General features: G+C 43.0%; 2 protein-coding genes and 2 non-coding genes across 5 annotated transcripts; all 4 read right to left on the bottom strand.

The window, feature by feature from the left end:
• Positions 1 to 1177: 1177 nt before the first annotated feature.
• On the bottom strand, positions 1178 to 17089 carry LOC134469103 (ribonucleoside-diphosphate reductase subunit M2). 2 transcript variants are annotated; one of them, XM_063223142.1, is made up of 10 exons: positions 17071 to 17089; positions 6757 to 6842; positions 6438 to 6506; positions 5295 to 5441; positions 4947 to 5063; positions 4672 to 4805; positions 4213 to 4307; positions 3214 to 3452; positions 2475 to 2588; positions 1178 to 1895 (listed from the first exon to the last, which is right to left on the bottom strand). In XM_063223142.1, the coding sequence occupies exons 2-10, from the start codon at positions 6781 to 6783 to the stop codon at positions 1743 to 1745; spliced, it is 1095 nt and encodes a 364-aa protein (XP_063079212.1). In that variant the 5' UTR covers positions 6784 to 6842; positions 17071 to 17089; the 3' UTR covers positions 1178 to 1742. The 2 variants fall into 2 exon arrangements, with proteins under 2 accessions (XP_063079212.1, XP_063079211.1); XM_063223141.1 differs by lacking the exon at positions 17071 to 17089 and having other exon boundaries at positions 6757 to 7017.
• On the bottom strand, positions 4492 to 4628 carry LOC134469577 (small nucleolar RNA SNORD94). Its single transcript, XR_010039043.1, has one exon. It is a non-coding gene; the product is annotated as a small nucleolar RNA SNORD94 (small nucleolar RNA).
• Positions 17090 to 19613: 2524 nt separating the features above from the next.
• On the bottom strand, positions 19614 to 24714 carry LOC134469102 (ribonucleoside-diphosphate reductase subunit M2-like). Its single transcript, XM_063223140.1, has 9 exons — positions 24452 to 24714; positions 24129 to 24197; positions 23323 to 23469; positions 22975 to 23091; positions 22695 to 22828; positions 22238 to 22332; positions 21663 to 21901; positions 20930 to 21043; positions 19614 to 20330 (listed from the first exon to the last, which is right to left on the bottom strand). The coding sequence occupies exons 1-9, from the start codon at positions 24542 to 24544 to the stop codon at positions 20178 to 20180; spliced, it is 1161 nt and encodes a 386-aa protein (XP_063079210.1). The 5' UTR covers positions 24545 to 24714; the 3' UTR covers positions 19614 to 20177.
• On the bottom strand, positions 22515 to 22651 carry LOC134469576 (small nucleolar RNA SNORD94). The gene has a single exon (XR_010039042.1). It is a non-coding gene; the product is annotated as a small nucleolar RNA SNORD94 (small nucleolar RNA).
• Positions 24715 to 27960: the final 3246 nt, after the last annotated feature.

The raw sequence follows: 27960 nt of genomic DNA, 5'->3' as shown, positions 1-27960 counted from the left end.
TTGCTTGCTGCAGCTATTGATTGCGTCACACGTACATACGCTTGCTGCAGCAAAGTTATTTATCTTTGCTAAAGGTTTACAAATTACCTTTACCTTTGTAGCTTTTTATTCAGCACGTCTCTCGTCACTTCATTACGTTCCACGAGCCAGAAACAGTTATTTAAGCTTGTCAGATATATATAAAAATTACCTCTGCGTTTTCACAAACTACCTTTGTAGCTTTTTATTCAGCACGTCTTTAGTCACTTCATTACGTTCCGCGAGCCGGAAACAAAGTTATTTAAGTTTGTCAGATGTATATAAAATTTACCTTTGCGTTGTGCCGTCTTACTTATTTCATTTGTTTGAGTGATTCTTTGTATTACAATCACCTTGTAAGTTTATGAAATGTTTCAAACTTATATCTTACCTCCTGGATATGTTATCAATATAGGCTACAGATCATTAAATCAATATGTCAATTTCTTGTCAATGTCTCGTCATTCTGTCCTGCAGCCTTAAATGTAGCGATGGTAGAATATTTCCTGCATTAGATATCGCATACTTTCGCAATTGCTTTGTCGTATGTCAATGGTGGACAAATGAAAATATAACAGGCCTATGTGAAATGTTTTCAGGTCGACAAAAGCAAATGGCTTGCTTCACATAATTTATTACATTTTAATCTTACGTGCGCAATAAAAAGGCACAAAGGTCATTTTTTACATCCCGCTATTAAGTAAGACGGCACTACGCAAAGGTAAATTTTATATACATCTGACAAACTTAAATAACTTTGTTTCCGGCTCGCGGAACGTAATGAAGTGACTAAAGACGTGCTGAATAAAAAGCTACAAAGGTAGTTTGTGAAAACGCAGAGGTAATTTTTATATATATCTGACAAGCTTAAATAACTGTTTCTGGCTCGCGGAACGTAATGAAGTGACGAGAGACGTGCTGAATAAAAAATCAATAGTGGCCAACTTGGACCAGTGGTAGCTCCACCCCCTTAGACCTAGGTCCAACTGGCTACAGGCCGCAGCGACATGTACTTGCTGGGATGAGCTACCCTCCCCTTGTCACGTGACCGACATCACTAGTCGCTGACACTTCAGTACTTTTTAGAAGCACTTGCTATCCACCTTCCAATATTGGAAGTTATTGTCCTTCAATCCCACAATGAAAACGAGTCAATGAGTAAGTGTTGACAGTTTATTAAAATGTCTATTTACAAAAACTGAGCCCTTACACGAAAAAAACTTAAATATATAAAACCATTCCATCAAATGAGGTCATCCACATTACAGCACACAAAACTGTATTTGTACTTTTATTACAAAACACCTTGATAAATACAATAAAAGGCAACAAAAAAAACCAAAAACCTTTGAAATTCCATTAAAACTATCAGCTTCTTATGAAGTGTGGTTTGCGCCAGTGCCAGGAGTTGCTCATCCGTGTTCCCAGACGCAGAACAGCTGGGCATCTGCTTGATATGGAGGTAGTCCAGATATTACTTGACTGTTTATAAACGCACCCGGTCTCCCAGATGCTATGTGCTTTTCAAGTCTACCTACAATACTTGACGTCGTCTTCACCAGTTCCCTTCCCCACCATCAGAGAGGACTATGCAGGTTGCATTTCAATACTAGCGCTAAGGTTATAACTACAGTAGGCTAGGACACTTCAGGAGAAAGGGGAGTTTAAGACTTGTTTTCTAATGCAGGGCGATGTCTCTTTTTGGCCGAGTCCTGTCAGCCATTTTAGAAGTCCGCATCTAGCGTGAAGGTGTTGTCAGTGGGGCCGGACATGACGCCCATCCTTTGGTACTCTCCGACACGCTTCTCGAAGAAGTTGGTCTTGCCCTCCAGAGAGATGTTCTCCATGAAGTCGAAGGGGTTCTCTACCCGGTAGATCTGCAGAGAAGTAAACACCAGAGAGTCAGTATTGTGCACTTAACATTGTGTACCCCCACATGTCACTTAATGTAAACTCATGGTGCCACAGTAGCCATAATATATGGAAGCGGTAACATATTCCACACTTTGAGCCAAATATGATATTGAGCATTTCCCCGCACTCCATTCAAGGAGCTTTAGTTTTTCCATTCACAACCATCAAGGCATTTACTGTAAAAGCCTTACTTGCATTTGAAAATAATCTTAAATAGTCTGATAAAATAAAGGAAGAGCCGTTTAAACTACACTAACATTACATGACCTTTCTGAAACCTTCATGGAAACTACAAAATGTCTGGATTTTCTTCCAGACTTCCAGCATTTCCACAACAGTGGGAAACCTGAGCTTTTAGTCAACAGGCCCCACATCTGCACATTGACATAGCCTCTACAAGGCACGCCATGTTATATTGCAGGATTCAGACGCCGTCTAGTTTAGACATGGTTATTGTCTCATGGAAGTTAAAGACTGGACTGCTTTGGGGCTTGTAGAGAAACAAAAAGCTCCACAGAAAAACAAGAATCACATAAACCTACCTTGTCATAACCAAGCTCCAGCATCAGTCTGTCTGCGACAAACTCAATGTAGGTCCTCATCAGATCACAGTTCATGCCGATCAGCTTGACTGGCAGAGCGTCTGTCAGGAATTCCTATGGAGAATAGATGAGAAAATTACCTTCACATATCCAATTTCTACTCAGCCTAAATATGTCCAAAACTTGAGTCGAGTTTTCTAGTTCAGGGTGGGGGCGTAACTGGATACTCAAACTATACATGTATGCAGCTTCAAGAGGGTGTGTGCATTTGTTGTAAACCTTTTCAAGTATCAATATAAAAACCAGGGGTGTTAAACACAAGGCCAAGGGGACTGTATGTGGCCCAACAGGTTTAATCCAGTCCCAGACTTGAAAAGGAAAAAAATAATATGTCAAAAAAGTAAATATCTAGCCCATTACCAAGTAGTTGCATGTGGCTGGGATTTTCAAGTGGTCAGTATTTGAGTTTGCATTTTTTGCTCAACATACAACAGCAGTTGCTCCCGATATGCCCGCTGCCATCCATCTCCAGATGATTGACTAGCAATGTGATTTCAAAACGAAGCCAAAATGGGCAACATTTTGCAACTGCGTTGCTGGTCTGGCCCACTTGAGATCAAACTGTCCATGGGGGACCTCTGAGCAACAATGAGTTTGACACCCCCGATCTAAACCCATATCCATCCCTCGCCATAGGACCGTGGATCAAGAACAGCAAGAGACTAATCAATCAAGTTACCTGTTCAATCTCTACGGCGTTCATGATAATCCTCTTGACGGTCTCCTCAGAGGGCTTGTTGACCAAGTGCTTGAACATGAGGCAGGCGAAGTCGCAGTGCAGGCCCTCGTCGCGGCTGATGAGCTCGTTGGAGAAGGTCAGGCCTGGCATGAGCCCCCTCTTCTTCAGCCAGAAAATGGCAGCAAAGGAGCCGGAGAAGAAGATGCCCTCCACGGCGGCGAAAGCTACCACACGCTCACCTGGAGAGGACACAGGGGTAAAAACGAGGCACGTTAATGATTTGACTTTGAGATGAAGAACATCATCCCAGATTATTGAGTGTTGGGAACCACTAGCACTACAGAGCCGTTTAATCTAAGGGGGGTATACTAAGAAGTAGGGCTGGGACGATTAATCGACTAATCGTGACTAATCGACTATAAAAATTATTCGGAAAGAATTTTCATAGTCGAAAAATCGTTTAGTTTAATTCAGTGCTTTTTTACTTACTTTTCTAATGCTTTATTACTTTATTGAAACCTAAAATTGCACTGCACGTATGAATTGAACGTTGTATCTCGGAGTAAATAAGCTACTATCATGATTTAAAGCTCATTGGGAGCTCAGGGACCTAATTTTAACGGTTTCTTTCTTTTTTTCCCAATTTCCTTGAAGATTAAAGTGCTAGAGTACTTGAAAAATTAATCGTTTGACTAATCGACTATTCGAAAAAAATAGTTAATAGATTAATCGGGAGAAAAATAATCGTTTAGGACAGCCCTACTAAGAAGATGGTTAAATGATTGCAGGTTAACCATTTCCTATAGGTGAACTAAGTCTGGTCTAATAGATAAACCTCCAGGCATCATTTAGTTGAGAAAATGCAGACTCCAGCTCTTTTTTTTAGACGAATTACCTCTACTTCAAGGTTAACTTAACCTAGTTTACTACTAAATCAGGTTCTTAGTATATGCCCCTGGAGATTGAATGGACGAGTATTAAATGAGCCTTCCAACGTACCATACTCTGCGTTCTTGTTGCCGATCCAGTTGATGGCCCAGTCAGCCTTCTTCTTCACGCATTCCAGGGTCTCGATGGCGTTGAACAGGTACTCCCTGTGGGCAGCAAGACAAGTAGAAGACCAAAATTAAAATGACTGAAAATAAGCTTAATGTTCGTGCTTTACCACACATTGTCTAACATGTAAATAGCTGTGCATGTTCTCATCTCTTTATCAGAGTAACTTTGTTGGTAAGCTCAAAGCCACGTGAGATCTACATAGTGTGAATAGTGTTGGGTATGGCTCAGACAGTGCGGTCTCATGCCAGCGGCCGGCAGTCAGCTGACCACATGCCTGCTGATCTGCGTTAAGCCACTGGCACTCAGCTCCCATCATCAGCTGAGGTCCGTTCCCCTGCGCGTCTCATCACAGCCAGAAAGAGCCGTTCAAGGCCAAAGCGTGTGGTTTGTGGAACTGACCTCTGTTTGGGGTCCTTGATGTAGGTGTCGATAAGCAGGCTGTACATCTCGGAGTGGATGTTCTCCATGGCGATCTGGAAGCCGTAGAAGCACCGCGCCTCTGTGACCTGCACTTCCTGGGTGAAGCGCTCCACCTAGTGGCACAACAAGGAATTTAACATTTTAACACTGCTGCTTACACACATGCACACCCTTTTTCACAATGCACATGACCTTTTATGAGCAATTATGAATGCATGACATTTTATGGTAATGGTGTACAACGGCTAACTTACCAAGTTCTCATTGACAATGCCATCACTAGCGGCGAAGAATGCCAACACATGAGAAATGAAGTGCCTCTCCTCGTCCTTCAGTGACTCCCAGTGCAAAAGGTCTTTGGAGAGATCAACCTGGAAAGGAGAGGACATGAAATGATTAATATGAGCGGACCCATGGGACGGGAAAGCATGAAATACTGTGCCTTCAAACAGACAGTACATCAACACAAGGTAGTCTCCTCTTCCTGGAACACTTTTTAGTGTCTCTTATGGTCATTTCCATTTATTGAGTCATGAGGGCCTGCACAACTAGTTTGCACAGAAATTGCAAATAAGGGGGTTTGACTTTAATGAGAAATTCACCTCCTCTGCAGTCCAGAAAGAGGCCTCTGCCTTCTTGTACATCTGCCATATGTCGTGGTACTGGATGGGGAAAATGACAAAGCGACGTGGGTTTTCCTTCAGGAGAGGTTCCTCTGCAAGTGTGGATTTAGAAGTCTTCTTGGGAGTCTGTAACAATAAAACAAAGCGATTTAGTTGAAATGTTGAAAAATGGAAAATCAGGTTCATAAATACATAACCAACATTCTTGTGGACAAATTAGCCAGTCAAGCTAACTAGCGACCTTCGAGGTTACAAAGGCATCCGTGCCTACCCTCCCCCACTCTCGGACCCGACCTTTCATAAGATCAGCTGCTTAGGGTTGTGTAAACCCAGACAATGGTCTTGGAATTGGCCATATCAGTTTTCCCCCCAAACCCTGCTGCCAATTTTGAACATCTAGTTGCAAAGGTGATCATTGGCAGGGCAGTCAATTTGAAGCCATGCTTCGTTGACGAGCAGCATCATTTACATCGAGGAAAAGTGAAAATAGGTACACACATATGGTAGGATTGGTCAAATGTTATAATTGCACAAGCAACCTTAGTTTGTGTACTTATCAAGCATCATCTACATGCTAGAACATATGCTCATCTCGTACAATCGTCCACAAGATGTGGCGCCAAAGTACTACGAGTCAACAAAGATAACTTGCTCATAATGCCATGTCAATTAAGAACAATGTAATATTTAACAATAATCATACATCACAACTCTGACAAAGACATTTCGTGTATTAGAGACACTTTCTTGCGCCGATTCCCAGATTGACGCTCCCATCTCAGGACGCTCCCAACTCAGGACGCTCCCATTTCATCTCGCTCCCACTAGCCAGACTATCGGTACCACCGCCATATGACGGAGCCAGTTATCTTGTTGATGTTAGTTTTTTGTTTCTAACCCTAACCTTAACCCTAAACCTAACCCTAAACCTAAACCTAACCCTAACCCTAAATTGCTTGTATGTGGCAGTATATGATAATACGTGAAATATAATCGGGTGGGACCGCACGTCCGGGAGTGATAGAAACACCTGGGACCGCACGTCCGGGAGCGATCTCAGTTGGGAGTCTCCATCCGCTTACCCTTGCGCCTCAGTGTTGAAGTGTAAAGCTTTCAACTCACCTCGGAATCTTCGAAGATTTTGCGCATGGTTTTAGAAGCCAAAACTCGAGTAGTGTTCAGGCTTGGAGGCTGAAAAGACATAACACATCGAGGGTAGCCTTAGAAAAGGGTAAAGGGTATTTGGTAGACTTTCGTCGTCATATGCCTGGTGCAATATTAGATGTAAATATTCACACTTCGCATACCTGCATACCAAGCCAACATTGATTTGGTCAGCTGGTGTGACACCGAATACTACAAACGAAGCTCTGAAGTCAATCGCCATCCAGCACACATACATGTACAGAATGTAGATACCATTAAAGATGTAAAAACTTACCGTGTTTTCTTTTTCATTCAAAGACATTCCCTCCACTTTGGTAGAGACGGCGTTGGCGTTCTTGGCGGAAAGTGGTGACCTGGTAGCTAGCATTTTCAAGGATAAGAGCAGCACGGAGAAAATAAATAAAACTATAATACAATATTCCCTGAATAAACACTCGAAGCGAAACCTTTTAAAAAATAGTAAAACAAGTCTTAAAATAGGCGCGACTACTCCAAGCCCACAACTACCTTCTCAGCTACAAGGAATCTAATGAAGCTTCTGAGGTAAAAATCACCCTTTTTATTGAAACCTTGGCGCTTGAAACCGGCCAACCAATAGAAGGGGAGCACACACAGTCTATTTAAATCCTAAAACAACTGTAGCCAATAGCTTTGCTGCTTTCCCCTTCTACGTCACTGCCAGATTGCGGGAATTTCAAATGTGTGAGTTTGTTGTGTTGTGCAACGAAATTACAAAGAAAATAATATGTAACAAAACAAAAGGCGCGCTTCTGGGTAAGCATTAGCAACAATAAGTTAACAAATTGTACTCGAAATGCGTTGATTGATATTGTACAACTTTGTAATAAAAATGTGATTGTTAAAGGGACACTCCACCCATTTTGCATTAGGCTTTCCATTGCTAGACACCCAGTCATACGTTTGAATGGTCTTGCAAAAATCTCTCAATTCCCCCTGAGATACTCATGAACGGTCATCCGGGTACTTTGCTCTTAAATTTGCGTTACGCCCCTTTATGGGTGAAAACAAACCGAATGTCTCATTGACTTACATGCTACATTGGCTAGCCTAAATGAATACATTCCATGCTTCAGCCACGGCTGTTTGGCTATATTATTTGAACAACCGGCAACGTAACACGTTTTCGGCATGTTGCGCGTGAACAACGCTAGTCTACAGGTCCGTATCTTTCGTTTATTAATCCCCAACATCACCAATTGACTTGCATGTGTTGTTTTCCCCCACAAATGGGCGTAACGCACATGGAAAACGCCACGCCGTTCATGAGTATAGGAGAAATCTGCATTCATCTCTTAACACTTCCTATGTCAATGATGTAAAAATGGTCATTTTGCATCATCGACATAGGAAGTGTAAGAGAGGTGGATTTCTGTTGAGACTACAAGCACAGTGGGTTTACATACAGTGTTGAATCTCGCCCTCCAACCCGTGCCTGCAGTTCACCTAGGGAGCGCTGTCGAGACAGCAGAGCTCATAAGGCTGGCGCTAATAACTTGACATTGTGCTCGCTGTCGGCTGAAACTTGACAATATTACTGTAAGTTCTGAGAAACCAATGTGGATTTCAATGAAATGTACAATAACCTGGGAGTTATGTCCTTCTGATTTCCTACAGTTTTGGCATGTATGAGTCAGGCTCCGCTAGCATCTTGCTAACAAAATTGCTTTACGGCCGTCGTGATCACAGCAATGCAGCCGGCCGACCAATCCAAACACAGTGTGTGAAGCCACTCGTGACGTCATATTGACAATAAAGTCGTATTTTACAAAGATCCAGCGAGTTTAAACATTCAAACTAAGTGCTGTTTGAAAGGATAATCTATCCTGCCTTTTGGAAAAATAAATTGAAACGATGATACCAATTCTCTCCCAAAGCAATGGTAGCATCGTGGTTGAGCTCCATGGGAGCCCATTCATTTCAACAGCCTCTGCGCTCCTTGGCGCTCCTCTGCGCTGTCTGGATGGCGCCACTTAGTGGACAGTACCACCTGGAAAAAGTCGCGAGATTGCTCTCTCGTACTACCCATAAACACTCTCTGCTACAAGCCACAGACCTGTACTACAAGCCTTTTTCCCACCTTTTCAACCCTGCCCATAGGGGGTTGGACCTAATGCTCTAACAGACCTATCACAGATCAGTGTCCCAGTGCTTTTGAAATCACCGGCATTGAGGCTCCAGTAAGCAGTGTTGCCAGATTGGGCTGTTTCCCACCCAATTGGGCTGCTTGGGTTGGCCGTCTGCGGGTAAAAATGGCATTTTACAGGAAAACTCGCCCAATCTTTCCCATCGACATCAATAGAATTGGGCGGGATTTAGTGCTTCCAGGCGGGTTTAGAGCATTTTTTGGGCTGGAAATCATCAGCCTCATCAGGCAACACTGCCAGTAAGTCACTGGCATAGCTGGAAAGGAGAAGCTGGAGCACACTGCAGCTTAGTTTTCATGACTTTATTTTGTGCACACACCCGACCAACGTTTCGGTGTTGCTACACCTTCTTCAGAGTCAAATGATAGCAAGAGAGAGACACATATTTCAAGACTTGACATCCACAGGTGATCCCACTTGGTTTGGCTAAATTGGTCTCATCTAATTGCAGGTAATTGACCCCACCCCTGAACACCAGGACAAGATTGCAGACAATTAGACAGAGAGGCTTCGTAGAAAGGCATTTTGGATTCATACTCTAAATTCAGTGGAGCCTCAGGGCATAAATGAGGAACACAATATGTCTTGCTCTCTGTAACAAATTGTTCCAGCATCGGGGCTGTGGTCTTGTAATAATTGTAGCTGTGGTTTTATTGACAATGTTCTTTGTGTATTGTTTTTTTTCACTTTTTTATTTTGTTTTGGGAAGTTGGCAAGCTGTCTAATTGTCTACAATCTTGTCCTGGTGTTGGGGGGTGGGGTCAATTACCTGCAATGAGATCAGACCAATTTAGCCAAACCAAGTAGGATCACCTGTGAATGTTAAGTCTTGAAATGTGTGTCTCTCTCTTGCTATCATTTGACTCTGAAGAAGGTGTAGCGACACAGAAACGTTGGTCGCGTGTGTGCACAAAATAAAGTCTTGAAAACTAAGCTGCAGTGTGCTCCAGCTTCTCCTTTCCAGTGATGTCTGTCCCACTGTGATGCACCTGCAAGCAGGGTTGCCAGATGAGGCTGATGATTTCCAGCCCAAAAAATGCTCAAAACCAGCCTAGAAGTTCAAAATCCCGCCCAATTCTATTGATTTCTCTGGCTAAAATTGGGCGGGTTTTTCTGCTAAATGCCATTTTTACCCGCACACGACCATCCTAAGCAGTCCAATTGGGTGGGAAACAGCCCAATCTGGCAACACTGCCTGCAAGCTGAGGGAGGGATGATGCATAGAGTCCCAAATAACTGGGTGTGGCCTGTGGAACTTCAGCATTGCAGTGCATTATGGGGATTGTTGTCACAAATCCACAAGCACTAAAAAGTCATTATCTGCCTTTTCTTGGCCAAGAAGGCGCCAAATTACAAATGTATGTTACTATTCTACTATAAATATGACTCACTTTCAGTAACATATACATGTCTCCACCGGTGGAATGCCCCTTTAATGCAGTTGCATTTCGCTGATGGAAACACCCGCCGAAATAAGCAATAAACTTTACCACTTTTCATTAATGGTAAGTTGATAGTTTTGTGGTTTAGTGTCGACAGTGCATCCTATTAATGGGACAGGATATAAAATGCCCAAACGAAGGGAGTTTGTAAGGCAACCCTGTCTAAATCAGCAAAGCTTGCCGTTTTCCCGCCACAGCTATGTCTTGTGAACACATTACGGTCTGAATTTGCCTTATTCGGTTCACTGACCTGACAGTGCTGCGTTTATTTATTCCAATATTATCGTCACATACACAGCTCTGGTGTTGTCTGTGTTTGGTTTTTTTTTTACTGTAGTTACAAGTGAGCAACAACACAATGTCAACAGGGCACTGGCGCGCTGACATTAATTGACTCACAAATTTGTCACTATAAAACACTTTTAATATTAGAAAACGCATAGCTACCCCAAACAATTTGTCAAGTAAGGGTAGGGAGTGTTTCTTTATGGATATTGATCATTTCATGAGGGAAGTTTGATAACAAGCTAACACAATGGGCCCCGAGAAAGCACTATTCTCATCTGTATTCTCCAAAACGAATAGACAGACGTGCCTTACTCAAACGGTGTTGATACATTGTGTGACCAATACATTATCGATTAGTTACTTGGCGTATAAGTTAATAGGCATTCAGCGTTTGTTTACTTGTAAGCCCCACGTCCAGAAATATAGTTACCTTTGAGCATTTCAGGCGCAAAAATCGACGTTTTGCACAAGGCTAGAATCAGAGTGCAGGACTTAGTTAACAATTTTTAGTTTCGCCCTCTACTGGCTGGATGACTAATTTCATCTGTGACGTTTTTTATTCTGAATGGGTAATTCAGTGTTTTGTTTAGTTACATTCCAAAAAGTGAAGTGAAGAATTTGTAAATAAATGTCCCATCCAAACGAGACCAATGTAATGACTAGAAATGATTCTTCTCTCTATTCCAGAAAGGAACATCTTTAACATCTCTCTGGAGCAAGCAGTCATCCCATCACTTTTCAAAGCTGCTACCATCATACCCGTGCCGAAGAAATCATCACCATCATGCTTCAATGACTACTGTCCTGTAGCACTGACGCCCATAATCATGAAGTGCTTCGAACGGCTAGTCCTGTCACACATCAAAGCCACCCTACAGGGTGATTTATGCCTCGAGATCAGCGTCACTGCATCATGATGCAGTGAGCCGCGCAGTTAACGTAGTGAAGCCCCCCCCATCACGCAGGTACTCTGGGGCACCTCCCCAAAATTGTGTCTCGACGCAGGGAGCGACGGCGTGAAAGGGCGAAAATAGGTCTCTGATTGGTCCTCTCGACCAGCCTGCTCTGTCCTCGAGTCGAGAACAAGCGCTACTTCCTTGTTCTAACCTTCGTCGGTCTACGGACTGTGAGCTCTTCATTAAATAAGTTGCCCGTGCTTTGTTGTTTGATTTATTTACACGAACCGAAGACAACACATGCGCTTGCAAGTTACGACGCTGAAGTTATTTGGACAGTTGAACAGTGGTTCCGAGGTCGAGGAAACATTCCGCTTCGTCCTCGACAAATGAGCCACTTCTTTGTTCCAAACTACTACTGTGGCTGCCAGTGCGATCAAACATGCACGTGATATAAAGATTTAATGTTTCATTTTCATTCTCGTCGAGTCTGTGATGCTAAAAAACAACCGACACGTCTAGTTTACTCTTTGTATTGAAGGCAGTTTCAGCGTGGAATGACATCGCGCAGACCGTGCTTCAAAACAGGGCATAAACAAGAATTAACTGCATCATGGCTGCGTCAAGCTCACTCTGTGGCACAAGTAGGAAGCATAACTGAGCCTTACCCCCCACCCTGGACCCCTACCAGTTCGCATACCGAGCCAAGCGATCCACGGAGGATGCAATCTGCTCTGCCCTCCATCCAGCCCTCACCCACTTGGACAATAAAGACTCATATGTGAGAATGCTGTTCATTGACTTCAGTTCAGCATTCAATACCATAATACCACAACAACTCATCAGAAAACTGGACAAACTAGGTTTCAGCACCTCCCTCTGCAACTGGCTGCTGGACTTCCTGATGCAGAGACCACAAGCAGTACGGGTAGGGAATAACACCTCAAGCACCCTGACCCTGAGCACGGGGGCTCCGCAAGGTTGTGTTCTCAGCCCCCTGCTGTTCACGCTGCTGACACATGACTGCACAACGACCCACAGCACTAACCATCTAGTGAAGTTTGCGGATGATACAACACTGGTGGGCCTCATCACTAAGGGCGATGAGACCCACTACAGAGAAGAAGTAGACCTGCTGGCCAGATGGTGCAAAGACAACAACCTCCTGCTGAATGTCAACAAGACCAAGGAGATTGTCGTCAACTTTCAGAGGGTCCAAAAACAACTGCCACCACTGACCATCGACGGTGATGCTGTGGAGAGAGTGAGCAGCACCAAGTTCCTTGGAGTGCACATCAGCGACGACCTCTCTTGGACCACCAACACTACATCACTGGCGAAGAAGGCCCATCAGCGTCTCTACTTCTTGCGCAAACTAAAGAAGGCAAGTGCTACACCCTCCATCATGACAACATTCTACAGAGGAACCATAGAGAGCGTCGTGTCCAGCTGCATCACAGTGTGGGGAGGAAGCTGCACGGAGAAAAACAGGAAGACACTCCAGCGTGTTGTGAACACAGCGAAGAAGATCATTGGAGTACCACTCCCCTCCCTGCAGGACATTTACACCGCACGCCTCACCCGGAAAGCACTGATGATCATCAAAGACACAAGCCACCCTGCACACAAACTGTTCAGCCTCCTGCCCTCTGGAAAGAGGTACAGGCGCCTCTGTTCCCGTACCACCACGCTTGCAAGCAGCACGATGCATCAAGCAATCAAGATACTGAACACTCAACCCACTCTCCCTTCACTCTCAGCCTCTAGCCAGCCAGGCCACTGACAACGCTCCCCCCCTCATCCCCACCACCATATCTGCGACTGAACATTCCACCTGCACTACTACATCTGTGACTGAACTTTCAACCTGCACTAACTCAAAACATACACATGCACACACACACACACACACACACACACACACACACACACACACACACACACACACACACACACTGCACTTTCTGCACTAAACCCAAACATATACACACTGACACACAACTCATACTCACACACATACACACACACACACACACACATACACAGGTACACAGACACACACACAGACGCACACCGCACTTTCTACCTGCACTAAACACACACACACACACACACACACACACGCACACAAAACACATACAAACACACACACACACACACACACATACTGCTGCTGGTGTATTTAATAAACCTTTTTTAATTATTTATTTTCTTCAAATGCTACTATTACTATGTCAGAACGCTATAAAGGACTTTTAGAAAAAGCACAACAAAATACCTCCTCTTAATGTATGTTCTCTACAAGTCTTCTGTTGTCCAGTCTTGCACTTTAAATGTCTGTATGAGCAATGTCTACGTCCATACTGTCTATGTCCATGTATGAGTACTGTCTATGTCTATACTGTCTATGTCCTTACCTAGATTAGTCTATGTCTGCATGGGAGAGCAAGAAACGCAATTTCAAATTCTTTGTATGACCAGTGCATGTAAAGAAATTGACAATAAACTTGACTTGACTTGACTTGACTTGACCCTCCTGCCTACAGCTGTGGAAGCCTACTGGAGCCTATATTGGTATGCCCTCCCCTGTCCTACGTCTGCACAAAACATAAATGTTCATGTCGGCAACATCTTGTGTTCATCAATGAATAATCAACACCAAGATTTCCCTTTTGTTGAAAAGTAAACAAATCAAGCTAACATGATGGCTTTGGGGTTACACAAGGACTCATGTTCACCCTCCCCCATCCTCAGGACCTTTCATAACATCAGTTTGCTGGCTGTGTTGTGTAAACCAAGACAGATAAAGGGCTTTAAATTTGCTCTGTCTGACAATCTTATTCGAGCAAAGGCCTACATTTTATTAATATGTCAGTATTTGACTGTTTACTTTTTTGACCCACAACTGTTCATTATGTCACAACAGGTTCCTTTCTCACTCTCTTTTTATCGCATTTAAACTCTAATAGTAGGTAGAGTTACCATCCATAAAGGGCCAAATCGTTACGCGGTGGATAGAAGCACCAAAATCGTAATAGATCATCCTTGGGGTGTAGGCCTACATCATAATTTGAGAATGGGTGCCCAAAATTTTAATTTCATTAAGGTCATTTTTGAGGGGAAAATCCAAGATGGCTGCCTAAAACGAGTCAATAGTAATAAAGTGCTGAATTGCCTGGACATTATACATTCATTGACAATTTTACTTCTTTGCATGCAATGTTTACAAACAAAACTCTGATCATATGTGAAATAGATAACCTAAAAAGCAGTGCTACATAGGTCTTATCTTGATTTTAATAGAAACCGCTGAAAACTATGGTCAGAATAATATTTGTCTAATACTGGAGCCTGTAGGCCTTCGCCGTGTCCTACGTCTGCACAAAATGAGTATTAATGTTCATATCGCCAGCATCCTGTGTTGAGCAATGAGTAATCAACACTAAGTTTCCCTATTGTAGAAAATTAAACAAGTCAAGCTAACATGATGGCTTTGGGGTTACACAAGGACTCATGTTCACCCTCCCCCATCCTCAGGCCCTTTCATAACATCAGTTTGCTGGCTGGGTTGTGTAAACCGAGACAAAGAGAAGGGGGGGGGGGGTTGTTCACACAGTGTAACTCTGCAGAGGGGTGGTGGTGGCTGGGATGACTGGGGGGGTTCTAGTAAGGGGGAGACACTTTGGGCGGGCGGGGGGGGGGGGGGGGGGATACTACAGGGTTGGCACTACAGCAGCGGGATAGGGGTGGTGATGGAGAGAGGGGGGAGGGGGGGTGCTGAAGGGGTGGGGTGGTAGTTGGGCTGAGTCACAGTAGAGAACAATTTGAGAAGATTCATACTTGGCTCGAATTAAGTGAACATTTCCCACATAACACGATGGTGAGAATAGACTGCTGCTAATGCTGACAGTGCAACAAGGTGTCCAAGGTAGCTTCTCCATCCTCTAATTTCTAAACTAAGAAGATATTTTTTATCTGGATGGTAGAAGTTTAAGGACAACAGCTCTTCATTACATATGACGATCACAGAATTCAACATTTTTACAAGTATTATGTATTGAGCGCATCTTAAAGAATGATATTACAGATTACACAATATAAAGGAGAAGTATCTAAAATGGCATTTTTTATATGGCATAACATAAAGTGTACCATTATTCCTCTACATAACATACTATAGTATAACTTATTTGATGCATACTATAATAGTGGTGCATTTCTTCTTTTCTCATATTTGTATCACCTGGTTAGTTTTCAAAAAGCTTGCAGAAGATTTCTAAACAGTTGATGACTTATGCAGTAGGCTACTTTCGCAAATATTTGCCTCCAAAGCCTATGGGATTTTCATATGTTCATATCCTCTTGTTTTAAGGTGTTGAAGACCACACCTAAAAGACCAAACCCACTGATAAGACATTATGAGCAATCAATGAATCAAGTGGTTAGGTAGCCAACCTGTAGTCTAGGTTAAAGCCCAAGTAGAAAGTAGTGGAAAGTAGAACAGAAAACAGACAATACTACAATAGGGCTATGGTTGCATATGGGTTATTGATCATTTCCGAATCATAAAAGCCCTTATCACTCCATATTACACTCAGGTCTTGACAGATGTACATATCTGAACACAAGTCAGCATGTTTACTTTGTAATGGCTTTATTGAGGTGGATCACCCAAGCTGCACTGACACTTGCATGTATATGGATTATTCACTTGATTTTTCACTTTTTTTATTTTGGGAACACTGATGATGGGCTAGACCCGAAACGTTTGCATCCAATTTTTTGTTTTGGTTCCTCTTTATTTTTCAGCTTTTAATACTGTTTCACTGAACAGCATCAAGCTCCTGTATGCGACTCCTTTTTTCTTCACACTTTCAATTTTAATCCAGGACGGCAAAAAACTACAAACCATTTCTAGCTAGCAAGCTAGCGAGTGGTTGAAATTATGTATTTTCATATCCCTTCTAATTGAGAGAGAAATATTTTCCTTCTTTCTCTAGCAATGTGCACCAATGTATCCACTGGTCAGTTACATCAACTAAACTGTTGTCACAAATTCAGACAGCTCCTCTTCTGAAAGGCTAGGCCAGAGACGACTGGAGTGGAAAACTCTCAACACTTTTAAAGTTTTTTACCGTGATGCAAGCATATCATTTTGACACTGGGTGTCTCCATCAGCTGCAAACTCTCTCTGGCTCTTTTTGAGGTGGATCAGCCTAAAGATTTTGATTCTACTGTCCTGGAGGGGTCATCCCTTTGTTCCCCGTGTTCAATGTTCCCAGCTACAGGCTTGGCTGCTTGGCTGCTTGTTCCCTGCTGCATGGCGAGTGCGGGTTGGTGTAAGGTTACAGTTAGGATAACCGTTGGGCTGCCACTGTGCGCAAACTTGAAATACGCATGGCAACCGTTGGTGCAAGAGATATGCATGCGCAAGCATCCTGGGCCTTATCCCCTTGTCAGATACAATGCAGGGAACATAGGACTCTTTTTCAGAAAAAGGGTCCTAAGTTCCCTGGTCCCATATGACAACAACATAGGTGCACTCTCGTCCCGAACTGTGATCCCAACAAAGGCATTAAAGAGAGCAACAAGTGTCATCCTCCTTCCAAAGTGTTGTCACCTTGTGGGGGCACGGTGGCACTGTGAGCTATGACATCATGGCATTATGGGTTGGATTCCGACCCGAGGTGCTTTGCCGATCCTCTCTCCCCACGCATTGAACTGAACTGTCTGATTAATGAAGGTGACATCCCCGCCCCCCTCCCTCCAAAAAAACCCTTACAACAAGTGTTGTCACCTTGTAAAGGTCCTTCTGCAGCAGCATGATGATCTCGAAGGGTACGCCCGGCTTAGGTAGAGGATCTCCTCCCTGCCCCAGCGCTCCCTCAGCAGGGAGTTGCAGACGATACAGCTCTTCTTGAAGCGGGGGTTGAAGTGGAAGGCCACGTCCGCCCGTGGCTTCGTAGGGGAGACCGGGGCTGGTTCGATCAATTTTCATTCTCATTTATTTTTCTCTGCCTTTACAAAGCTTTACAGCTGTCAAATGGTGATTGACTGAAAGAGTCATGTCTCCTCTATAAGATACATGCATATAATGTCAACAAACGATCCCTTGTTTCGAGTAATAAGCAATGTAATTGTCACTGAGAAATTGATCGAACCTGCCCCGTGCCGGGGCAGGTTCGATCAGTAGTCGGGGCTGGTTTGATCACAGGCCTAACTAAATTATAATGTGAAATAGCAAGCAAATAGCTTGATAAATTAATAAAGGCATGTCTTTTTACCATGGTTTCTTATAAAGATCAGCTTGAATGCAAAGATAGAAATGTTTAATTGGTTAATGATTAAATAATCATAAAAATATCACTAAACTTGTTAAAAACCTAAGCTGTTGAACATATTACTGTCAAAAAAGGTCAAACAACATGTCACATTCAACATTTAACCTTATTTGGCCATTTTCAGTTCAATTCCATATTCCTTTCATGTTTCTGAAAAATTACATAGACCCCCATTGTAGTGCCATATAATGGAAGTCAATGGGATCCATTGATCGAACCTGCCCTGACATTAGTGATCGAACCTGCCCCGGACATTTGAGTCACAGATTTTTTCACAAAAGCTGTTACCCTGCTTGAATCAATCATCTGATGATCTCAAACTTTGTTTTGATTTATAGCTGAGTCCCTTAACAGTCAATCAAAATGTGTTTAATCTTTTTATCCTTAACTGTCAATTTTCTGGGATGTTGAGTGGAATGTGTAAAATCCAGAGAATGACAACCCAAAACTGAAAAGTTGCTCTCACCTCAAGGGTTAATGACTTTGAGAACTCCAATGTAGGTTGACTTATTCTAGTCCAAATGGACATCATTTTGGTGTTGAAATTATCTCTCAGCACCTCTTGGTGTAGTGGAAATCAACAATGATCATACTTGCCCCTGATCGGACCAGCCCCGGTCTCCCCTACTGCTGCCACACGTCAAGTCCACCTGGAACCTGATGAAGAAGAGGAAGGTGAAGGGGGGACATTGGGCCAGGCTGCCAACTTGGTGGAACTAGTTGAAGTGGTTAGCTTTCATGCAGACTGTGGTCCATGTTGAATTTCTTTTTTTTAAGTGACAGTGGTTTGTAAGCCCATGTTGCAAACATGACAACAGAATAGTTTAAGATCACATTACATTTGTGAAAAATAATGACGTGATAAGTGATGCCTAATTGATCAGGTTAGAACGCTTATTTAGTTGTATACACACACACACACACACACAGTTCATATGAAGACAAGAGTAATTGACTTCAGCCATGAGTCTTTCTCTACATTTGAAAAGCCGTTCTTTCACATAACCATGTACCACTGGCAAAGCAGTGACACCAACTTCTGCTTACCTGTCAGCATCAGCTGGCACACTTCCTTGAATAACTATCATCTCCCCTGGAACCAGCCCTCCTAATATGGTGCCAACAAAAGGAATATGCTGCGGGGAAATAAATCCAAAGTTAGGCTACTTGAAGTGGCAGATACCGGTAGTGTTGCTGTGTGTGTGTGTGTCTGGGGGGGGGGGTAGTAATCACCAGGGTGTGGATTTGTCAGAAAACCAGAAGGGAGGATGTTTCAGATTTTAAGCCTCGGCCTATCAATGTAGTTAAAACCATACATAAACAGTGGCGATATCAAATGAGACTTTTGGAAAGCCTTTGCTGCGCCAATATAAGAATGGGAGCACAAATGCTGCGTCAAGCGTGGTAAACATCTTGGGATGGTCCACGTCATTCATCAAAACATTGATATCAGAGAACGTTTTCTTATAGGAAAAGAACTTTGTTGATATTTGGATGAGGCAGCACGAATAAACACCATACAGTTATGTTCTGGACATCTGATTCGGTGTACTTTGTACTTACAGCTTTCCTATACAACGCTTTTGGCTTTAGGAGGATCGCTTCAGTTCAACAAAAACGAAGTTAGTCCAGAAGCTCTACAGCGGAGACAGGTCGACTGAATCAATAAGGCAAGACCACAAAACACTTACCGGGTTCGTTATAGTTTGTATTGGAGTTTTCATCGCCATTTTTTTTCCAAATGCTGAATAACACCCCGGCGTTGAGAGCAGGCCTAGAGCTGTAACTATTGCCCCGTGCTATAAATTAATTCACCTCGGACTCGGTCCCTTACTTCCTGGATAGCAGAACCTCGCTCTGGGATGAGCTACCCTCCCCTTGTCATGTGACCGACATCACTAGTCGCTGACACTTCAGTACCTTTTAGAAGCACTTGCTCTCCACCTTCCAATATTGGAAGTTATTGTCCTTCAATCCCACAATGAAAACGAGTCAATGATAAGTGTTGACAGTTTATTAAAATGTCTATTTACAAAAACTGAGCCCTTACACGAAAAAAACTTAAATATATAAAACCATTCCATCAAATGAGGTCATCCACATTACAGCACACAAAACTGTATTTGTACTTTTATTACAAAACCCCTTGATAAATACAATAAAAGGCAACAAAAAAAGAAAAAAACCTTTGAAATTCCATTAAAACTATCAGCTTCTTATGAAGTGTGGTTTGTGCCAGTGCCAGGAGTTGCTCATCCGTGTTCCCAGACGCATAACAGCTGGGCATCTGCTTGATATGGAGGTAGTCCAGATATTACTTGACTGTTTATAAACGCACCAGGTCTCCCAGATGCTATGTGCTTTTCAAGTCTACCTACAATACTTGACGTCGTCTTCACCAGTTCCCTTCCCCACCATCAGAGAGGACTATGCAGGTTGCATTTCAATACTAGCGCTAAGGTTAACTACAGTAGGCTAGGATGCTTCAGGGGAGAGGGGAGTTTAAGACTTGTTTGCTAATGCAGGGTGATGTCTTTTTGTCGGCTGAGTCCTGTCAGCCATTTTAGAAGTCCGCATCTAGCGTGAAGGTGTTGTCAGTGGGGCCGGACATGACGCCCATCCTTTGGTACTCTCCGACACGCTTCTCGAAGAAGTTGGTCTTGCCCTCCAGAGAGATGTTCTCCATGAAGTCGAAGGGGTTCTCTACCCGGTAGATCTGCAGAGAAGCAAACACCAGAGAGTCAGTATTGTGCACTTAACATTGTTATGTTTGTCAATGTACCCCCACATGTCACTTAATGTAAACTCATGGTGCCACAGTAGCCATAATATATGGAAGCGGTAACATATTCCACACTTGGAGCAAATGTGATATTGAGCATTTCCCTGCACTCCATTCAAGGAGCTTTAGTTTTTCCATTCACAACCATCAAGGCATCTACTGTAAAAGCATTACTTACATTTGAAAATAATCTTAAATAGCCTGATAAAATAGCGGAAGAGCCGTTTAAACTACACCAACATTACATGACCTTTCCGAAACCTTCATGGAAACTACAAAATGTATGGATTTTCTTCCAGACTTCCAGCATTTCCACAACAGTGGGAAACTTGAGCCACAGGACCCACAGCTGAACATTGACATGGCCTCTACGAGGCACGCCACGCCATGTTATATTGCAGGACTCAGACGCCGGCTAGTTTGGACATGGTTACTGTCCCATGGAAGTTAAAGACTGGACTGCTTTGGGGCTTGTAGAGAAACAAAAAGCTCCACACAAAAGAGACAGAAAAACAAGAATCACATAAACCTACCTTGTCAAAACCAAGCTCCAGCATCAGTCTGTCGGCGACAAACTCAATGTAGGTCCTCATCAGATCACAGTTCATGCCGATCAGCTTGACTGGCAGAGCGTCTGTCAGGAATTCCTATGGAGAATAGATAAGATTACCTTCACATATCCAATTTCTACTCAGCCTAAATATGCCCAAAACTTGAGTCGAGTTTTCTAGTTCGGGATGGGGGCGTAACTGGATACTCAAACTATACATATATTCAGCATCAAGAGGGTGTGTGCATTTGTTGTAAACCTAAAAGTATTAATATAAAAACCAGGGGTGTTAAACACAAGGCCAAGGGGACTGGATGTGGCCCAACAGGTTTAATCCAGTCCCAGACTTGAAAAGGGAAAAAATTAACATGTCAAAAAAAGTTAATATCTAGCCCATTACCAAGTAGTTGCATGTGGCTGGGATTTTCAAATGGTCAGTATTTGAGTTTGCATTTTTTGTTCAACATACAGCAGCTGCTCCCGATATGCCCGCTGACATCCATCTCCAGATGATTGACTAGCAATGTGATTTCAAAATGAAGCCAAAATTGGCAACATTTTACAACTGCGTTGCTGGTCTGGCCCACTTGAGATCAAACTGTCCATGGGGGACCTCTGAACAACAATGCGTTTGACACCCCCGATCTAAACCCATTTCCATCCCTCACCATAGGACCGTGGATCAAGAACAGCAAGAGACTAATCAATCTAGTTACCTGTTCAATCTCTACGGCGTTCATGATGATCCTCTTGACGGTCTCCTCTGAGGGCTTGTTGACCAAGTGCTTGAACATGAGGCAGGCGAAGTCGCAGTGCAAGCCCTCGTCGCGGCTGATGAGCTCGTTGGAGAAGGTCAGGCCTGGCATGAGCCCCCTCTTCTTCAGCCAGAAAATGGCAGCGAAGGAGCCGGAGAAGAAGATGCCCTCCACGGCGGCGAAAGCTACCACACGCTCACCTGGAGAGGACACAGGGGTAAAAACGAGGCAGGTTAATGATTTGACTTTGAGATGAAGAACATCATCCCAGATTATTGAGTGTTGGGACCTTGGCACTAAGAAGATGGTTAAGTGATTGCAGGTTAACCATTTCCTATAGGTGAACTAAGTCTGGTCTAATAGATAAGCCTCCAGGCATCATTTAGTTGAGAAAATGCAGACTCCAGCTCTTTTTTTTTTAAGACGAATTGCCTCTACTTCAAGGTTAACTTAGGCTAGTTTACTACTAAATCAGGTTCTTAGTATATGCCCCTGGAGATTGAATGGACGAGTATTAAATGAGCCTTCCAACGTACCATACTCTGCGTTCTTGTTGCCGATCCAGTTGATGGCCCAGTCAGCCTTCTTCTTCACGCATTCCAGGGTCTCGATGGCGTTGAACAGGTACTCCCTGTGGGCAGCAAGACAAGCAGAAGACCAAAATTAAAATGAATCAAAATAAGCTATATGTTCGTGCTTTACCACACATTGTCTAACATGTAAATATCTGTGCATGTTTTCATCTCTATCAGAGAAACTTTGTTGATGAGCTCAAAGCCACGTGAGATCTACATCGTGTGAATAGTGTTGGGTATGGCTCAGACAGTGCGGTCTCATGCCAGCGGCCGGCAGTCAGCTGACCACATGCCTGCTGATCTGCGTTAAGCCACTGGCACTCAGCTCCCATCATCAGCTGAGGTCCGTTCCCCTGCGCGTCTCATCACAGCCAGAAAGAGCCGTTAAAGGTCAAAGCGTGTGGTTTGTGGAACTGACCTCTGTTTGGGGTCCTTGATGTAGGTGTCGATAAGCAGGCTGTACATCTCGGAGTGGATGTTCTCCATGGCGATCTGGAAGCCATAGAAGCACCGCGCCTCTGTGACCTGCACTTCCTGGGTGAAGCGCTCCACCTAGTGGCACAACAAGGAATTTAACATTTTAACACTGCTGCTTACTCACACACATGCACACCCTTTTTCACAAGGCACATGACCTTTTATGAGCAAATTATGAATGCATGACATTTTATGGTAATGTTGTACAACGGCTAACTTACCAAGTTCTCATTGACAATGCCATCACTAGCGGCGAAGAATGCCAACACATGAGAAATGAAGTGCCTCTCCTCGTCCTTCAGTGACTCCCAGTGCAAAAGGTCTTTTGAGAGATCAACCTGGAAAGGAGAGGACATGAAATGATTAATATGAGCGGACCCATGGGACGGGAAAGCATGAAATACTGTGCCTTCAAACAGACAGTACATCAACACAAGGTAGTCTCCTCTTCCTGGAACACTTTTTAGTGTCTCTTATGGTCATTTCCATTTATTGAGTCATGAGGGCCTGCACAGCTAGTTTGCACAGAAATTGCAAATAAGGGGGTTTGACTTTAATGAGAAATTCACCTCCTCTGCAGTCCAGAAAGAGGCCTCTGCCTTCTTGTACATCTGCCATATGTCGTGGTACTGGATGGGGAAAATGACAAAGCGACGTGGGTTTTCCTTCAGGAGGGGTTCCTCTGCAAGTGTGGATTTAGAAGTCTTCTTGGGAGTCTGTAACAATAAAACAAAGCGATTTAGTTGAAATGTTGAAAAATGGAAAATCAGGTTCATAAATACATAACCAACATTCTTGTGGACAAATTAGCCAGTCAAGCTAACTAGCGACCTTCGAGGTTACAAAGGCATCCGTGCCTACCCTCCCCCACTCTCGGACCCGACCTTTCATAAGATCAGCTGCTTAGGGTTGTGTAAACCCAGACAATGATCTTGGAATTGGCCATATCAGTTTTCCCCCCAAACCCTGCTGCCAATTTTGAACATCTAGTTGCAAAGGTGATCATTGGCAGGGGAGTCAATTTGAAGCCATGCTTCGTTGACGAGCAGCATCATTTACATCGAGGAAAAGTGAAAATAGGTACACACATATGGTAGGATTGGTCAAATGTTATAATTGCACAAGCAACCTTAGTTTGTGTACTTATCAAGCATCATCTACATGCTAGAACATATGCTCATCTCGTACAATCGTCCACAAGATGTGGCGCCAAAGTACTACGAGTCAACAAAGATAACTTGCTCATAATGCCATGTCAATTAAGAACAATGTAATATTTAACAATAATCATACATCACAACTCTGACAAAGACATTTCGTGTATTAGAGACACTTTCTTGCGCCTCAGTGTTGAAGTGTAAAGCTTTCAACTCACCTCGGAATCTTCGAAGATTTTGCGCGCGGTTTTAGAAGCCAAAACTCGAGTAGTGTTCAGGCTTGGAGGCTGAAAAGACATAACACATCGAGGGTAGCCTTAGAAAAGGGTGAAGGGTATTTGGTAGACTTTCGTCGTCATATGCCTGGTGCAATATTATATACAGATGTAAATATTCACACTTCGTATACCTGCATACCAAGCCAACATTGAATTGGTCAGCTGGTGTGACACCGAATACTACAAACGAAGCTCTGAAGTCAATCGCCATCCAGCACACATACATACAGAATGTAGATACCATTAAAGATGTAAAAACTTACCGTGTTTTCTTTTTCATTCAAAGACATTCCCTCCACTTTGGTAGAGACGGCGTTGGCGTTCTTGGCGGAAAGTGGTGACCTGGTAGCTAGCATTTTCAAGGATAAGAGCAGCACGGAGAAAATAAATAAAACTATAATACAATATTCCCTGAATAAACACTCGAAGCGAAACCTTTTAAAAAATAGTAAAACAAGTCTTAAAATAGGCGCGACTACTCCAAGCCCAAATCTACACAACTATCTTGTCAGCTACAAGGAATCTAATGAAGCTTCTGAGGTAAAAATCACCCTTTTTATTGAAACCTTGGCGCTTGAAACCGGCCAACCAATAGAAGGGGAGCACACACAGTCTATTTAAATCCTAAAACAACTGTAGCCAATAGCTTTAAGCACTAGGTACTACGACAGGGTGCAGGTGTATACTGATGGTTCTAAGGATCCAGACACTGGAAGGACAGGAGCAGCAGTATATGTACCAGATGCTGACGCATCACTTAAACAGAGAACACCAGATAACTTGGCAATCTATTCAGTTGAGCTTTTAGCTATTTTAATGGCACTCACATGGGCGGAGGACCTTAGACCAAATGAATATGTTTTATGCTCAGACTCTATGGCAGCCTTGGTTAGTATCATGAATTTTAAGTCTGCTTGCAGACCTGACCTGATTTGTGAAATATTCCAGTGCTTGTATAGACTGTCTCACAGGGGCATATGTTTTTGTTTTCTCTGGGTTCCAGCTCATACAGGAGTGGAAGGCAATGAAGTGGCTGACATACTGGCCAAAAACGCCCTTAAGATGGAGCTAGGCAACCTGGTGGTGCCCCTAAGCAGAGAGGAGGTAAAGAGCCTAATCAAGACTAAAGTTTGTAAACTGTGGCAAGAGCAGTGGGTAGCAAATACAAAGGGGAGGTTCCTGTTTAAGATCCAACCACAAGTCCCCACAAGAAGACCAGACAGCAGGGACAGAAGAGCTGACACAGTCACCACAAGGCTTAGAATAGGACACACGCAACTTAATCACTCCCTCAGCATAATAGGGAAACATGCCACTGGACAATGCCCTTTCTGCAACCACAGAGAGACAGTAGAACATGTGTTATTAGAATGCCCAGCATATAGTTGTGAAAGGGAAATACTGATGCAAAATGTAAGGCCAATAGGGATGACAAGGTTAACTCTGGAAGGCCTGCTGGCATTCTCCAATAGGCCATCTGCATGGGCCCCCCTTATGAGATTTTTGAAGTCAACCCAGTTATTTGACAGGATTTAAGTTATTTATTTTTGAGTGATCATTTATTTTTCTCTTTCCCTCCCTAATGGCTTCCCTTCCTTTTATGTATTTTTCTTTTCATTATTATTTGTTTGCTTTTTGTTTTATTTATTTCTGTTATCTAGCACCCCCGTTAGTGCGCACACTCCATCAATGCTCCGTACCTCTGACCTGAACAAGCCATGCAAAGAGTTGTACATAACTGCACCAGTTGGTGGCGGTAATGCTCCACGTCGGTAGCCAACCGCCAATAAACACCAAAGAAGAAGAAGAAGAAGAAGAAGCCAATAGCTTTGCTGCTTTCCCCTTCTACGTCACTGCCAGATTGCGGGAATTTCAAATGTGTGAGTTTGTTGTGTTGTGCAACGAAATTACAAAGAAAATAATATGTAACAAAACAAAAGGCGCGCTTCTGGGTAAGCATTAGCAACAATAAGTTAACAAATTGTACTCGAAATGCGTTGATTGATATTGTACAACTTTGTAATAAAAATGTGATTGTTAATGCAGTTGCATTTCGCTGATGGAAACACCCGCCGAAATAAGCAATAAACTTTACCACTTTTCATTAATGGTAAGTTGATAGTTTTGTGGTTTAGTGTCGACAGTGCATCCTATTAATGGGACAGGATATAAAATGCCCAAACGAAGGGAGTTTGTAAGGCAACCCTGTCTAAATCAGCAAAGCTTGCCGTTTTCCCGCCACAGCTATGTCTTGTGAACACATTACGGTCTGAATTTGCCTTATTCGGTTCACTGACCTGACAGTGCTGCGTTTATTTATTCCAATATTATCGTCACATACACAGCTCTGGTGTTGTCTGTGTTTGGTTTTTTTTTTTTCTGTAGTTACAAGTGAGCAACAACACAATGTCAACAGGGCACTGGCGCGCTGACATTAATTGACTCACAAATTTGTCACTATAAAACACTTTTAATATTAGAAAACGCATAGCTACCCCAAACAATTTGTCAAGTAAGGGTAGGGAGTGTTTCTTTATGGATATTGATCATTTCATGAGGGAAGTTTGATAACAAGCTAACACAATTGGCCCCGAGAAAGCACTGATTCTCATCTGTATTCTCCAAAACGAATAGACAGACGTGCCTTACTCAAACGGTGTTGATACATTGTGTGACCAATACATTATCGATTAGTTACTTGGCGTATAAGTTAATAGGCATTCAGCGTTTGTTTACTTGTAAGCCCCACGTCCAGAAATATAGTTACCTTTGAGCATTTCAGGCGCAAAAATCGACGTTTTGCACAAGGCTAGAATCAGAGTGCAGGACTTAGTTAACAATTTTTAGTTTCGCCCTCTACTGGCTGGATGACTAATTTCATCTGTGACGTTTTTTATTCTGAATGGGTAATTCAGTGTTTTGTTTAGTTACATTCCAAAAAGTGAAGTGAAGAATTTGTAAATAAATGTCCCATCCAAACGAGACCAATGTAATGACTAGAAATGATTCTTCTCTCTATTCCAGAAAGGGACCCTCCTGCCTACAGCTGTGGAAGCCTACTGGAGCCTATATTGGTATGCCCTCCCCTGTCCTACGTCTGCACAAAACATATGTTCATGTCGGCAACATCTTGTGTTCATCAATGAATAATCAACACCAAGATTTCCCTTTTGTTGAAAAGTAAACAAGTCAAGCTAACATGATGGCTTTGGGGTTACACAAGGACTCATGTTCACCCTCCCCCATCCTCAGGACCTTTCATAACATCAGTTTGCTGGCTGTGTTGTGTAAACCAAGACAGACAAAGGGCTTTAAATTTGCTCTGTCTGACAATCTTATCCGAGCAAAGGCCTACATTTTATTAATATGTCAGTATTTGACTGTTTACTTTTTTGACCCACAACTGTTCATTATGTCACAACAGGTTCCTTTCTCACTCTCTTTTTATCGCATTTAAACTCTAATAGTAGGTAGAGTTACCATCCATAAAGGGCCAAATCGTTACGCGGTGGATAGAAGCACCAAAATCGTAATAGATCATCCTTGGGGTGTAGGCCTACATCATAATTTGAGAATGGGTGCCCCAAATTTTAATTTCATTAAGGTCATTTTTGAGGGGAAAATCCAAGATGGCTGCCTAAAACGAGTCAATAGTAATAAAGTGCTGAATTGCCTGTACATTATACATTCATTGACTATTTTACTTCTTTGCATGCAATGTTTACAAACAAAACTCTGATCATATGTGAAATAGAGAACCTAAAAAGCAGTG

Source organism: Engraulis encrasicolus, chromosome 18 (assembly GCF_034702125.1).
Source record: "Engraulis encrasicolus isolate BLACKSEA-1 chromosome 18, IST_EnEncr_1.0, whole genome shotgun sequence".
NCBI classification, from domain to species: domain Eukaryota; kingdom Metazoa; phylum Chordata; class Actinopteri; order Clupeiformes; family Engraulidae; genus Engraulis; species Engraulis encrasicolus.
The sequence above is the reverse complement of the archived record's forward strand: the minus strand, read 5'-3'. Positions and strand labels throughout refer to the sequence as shown.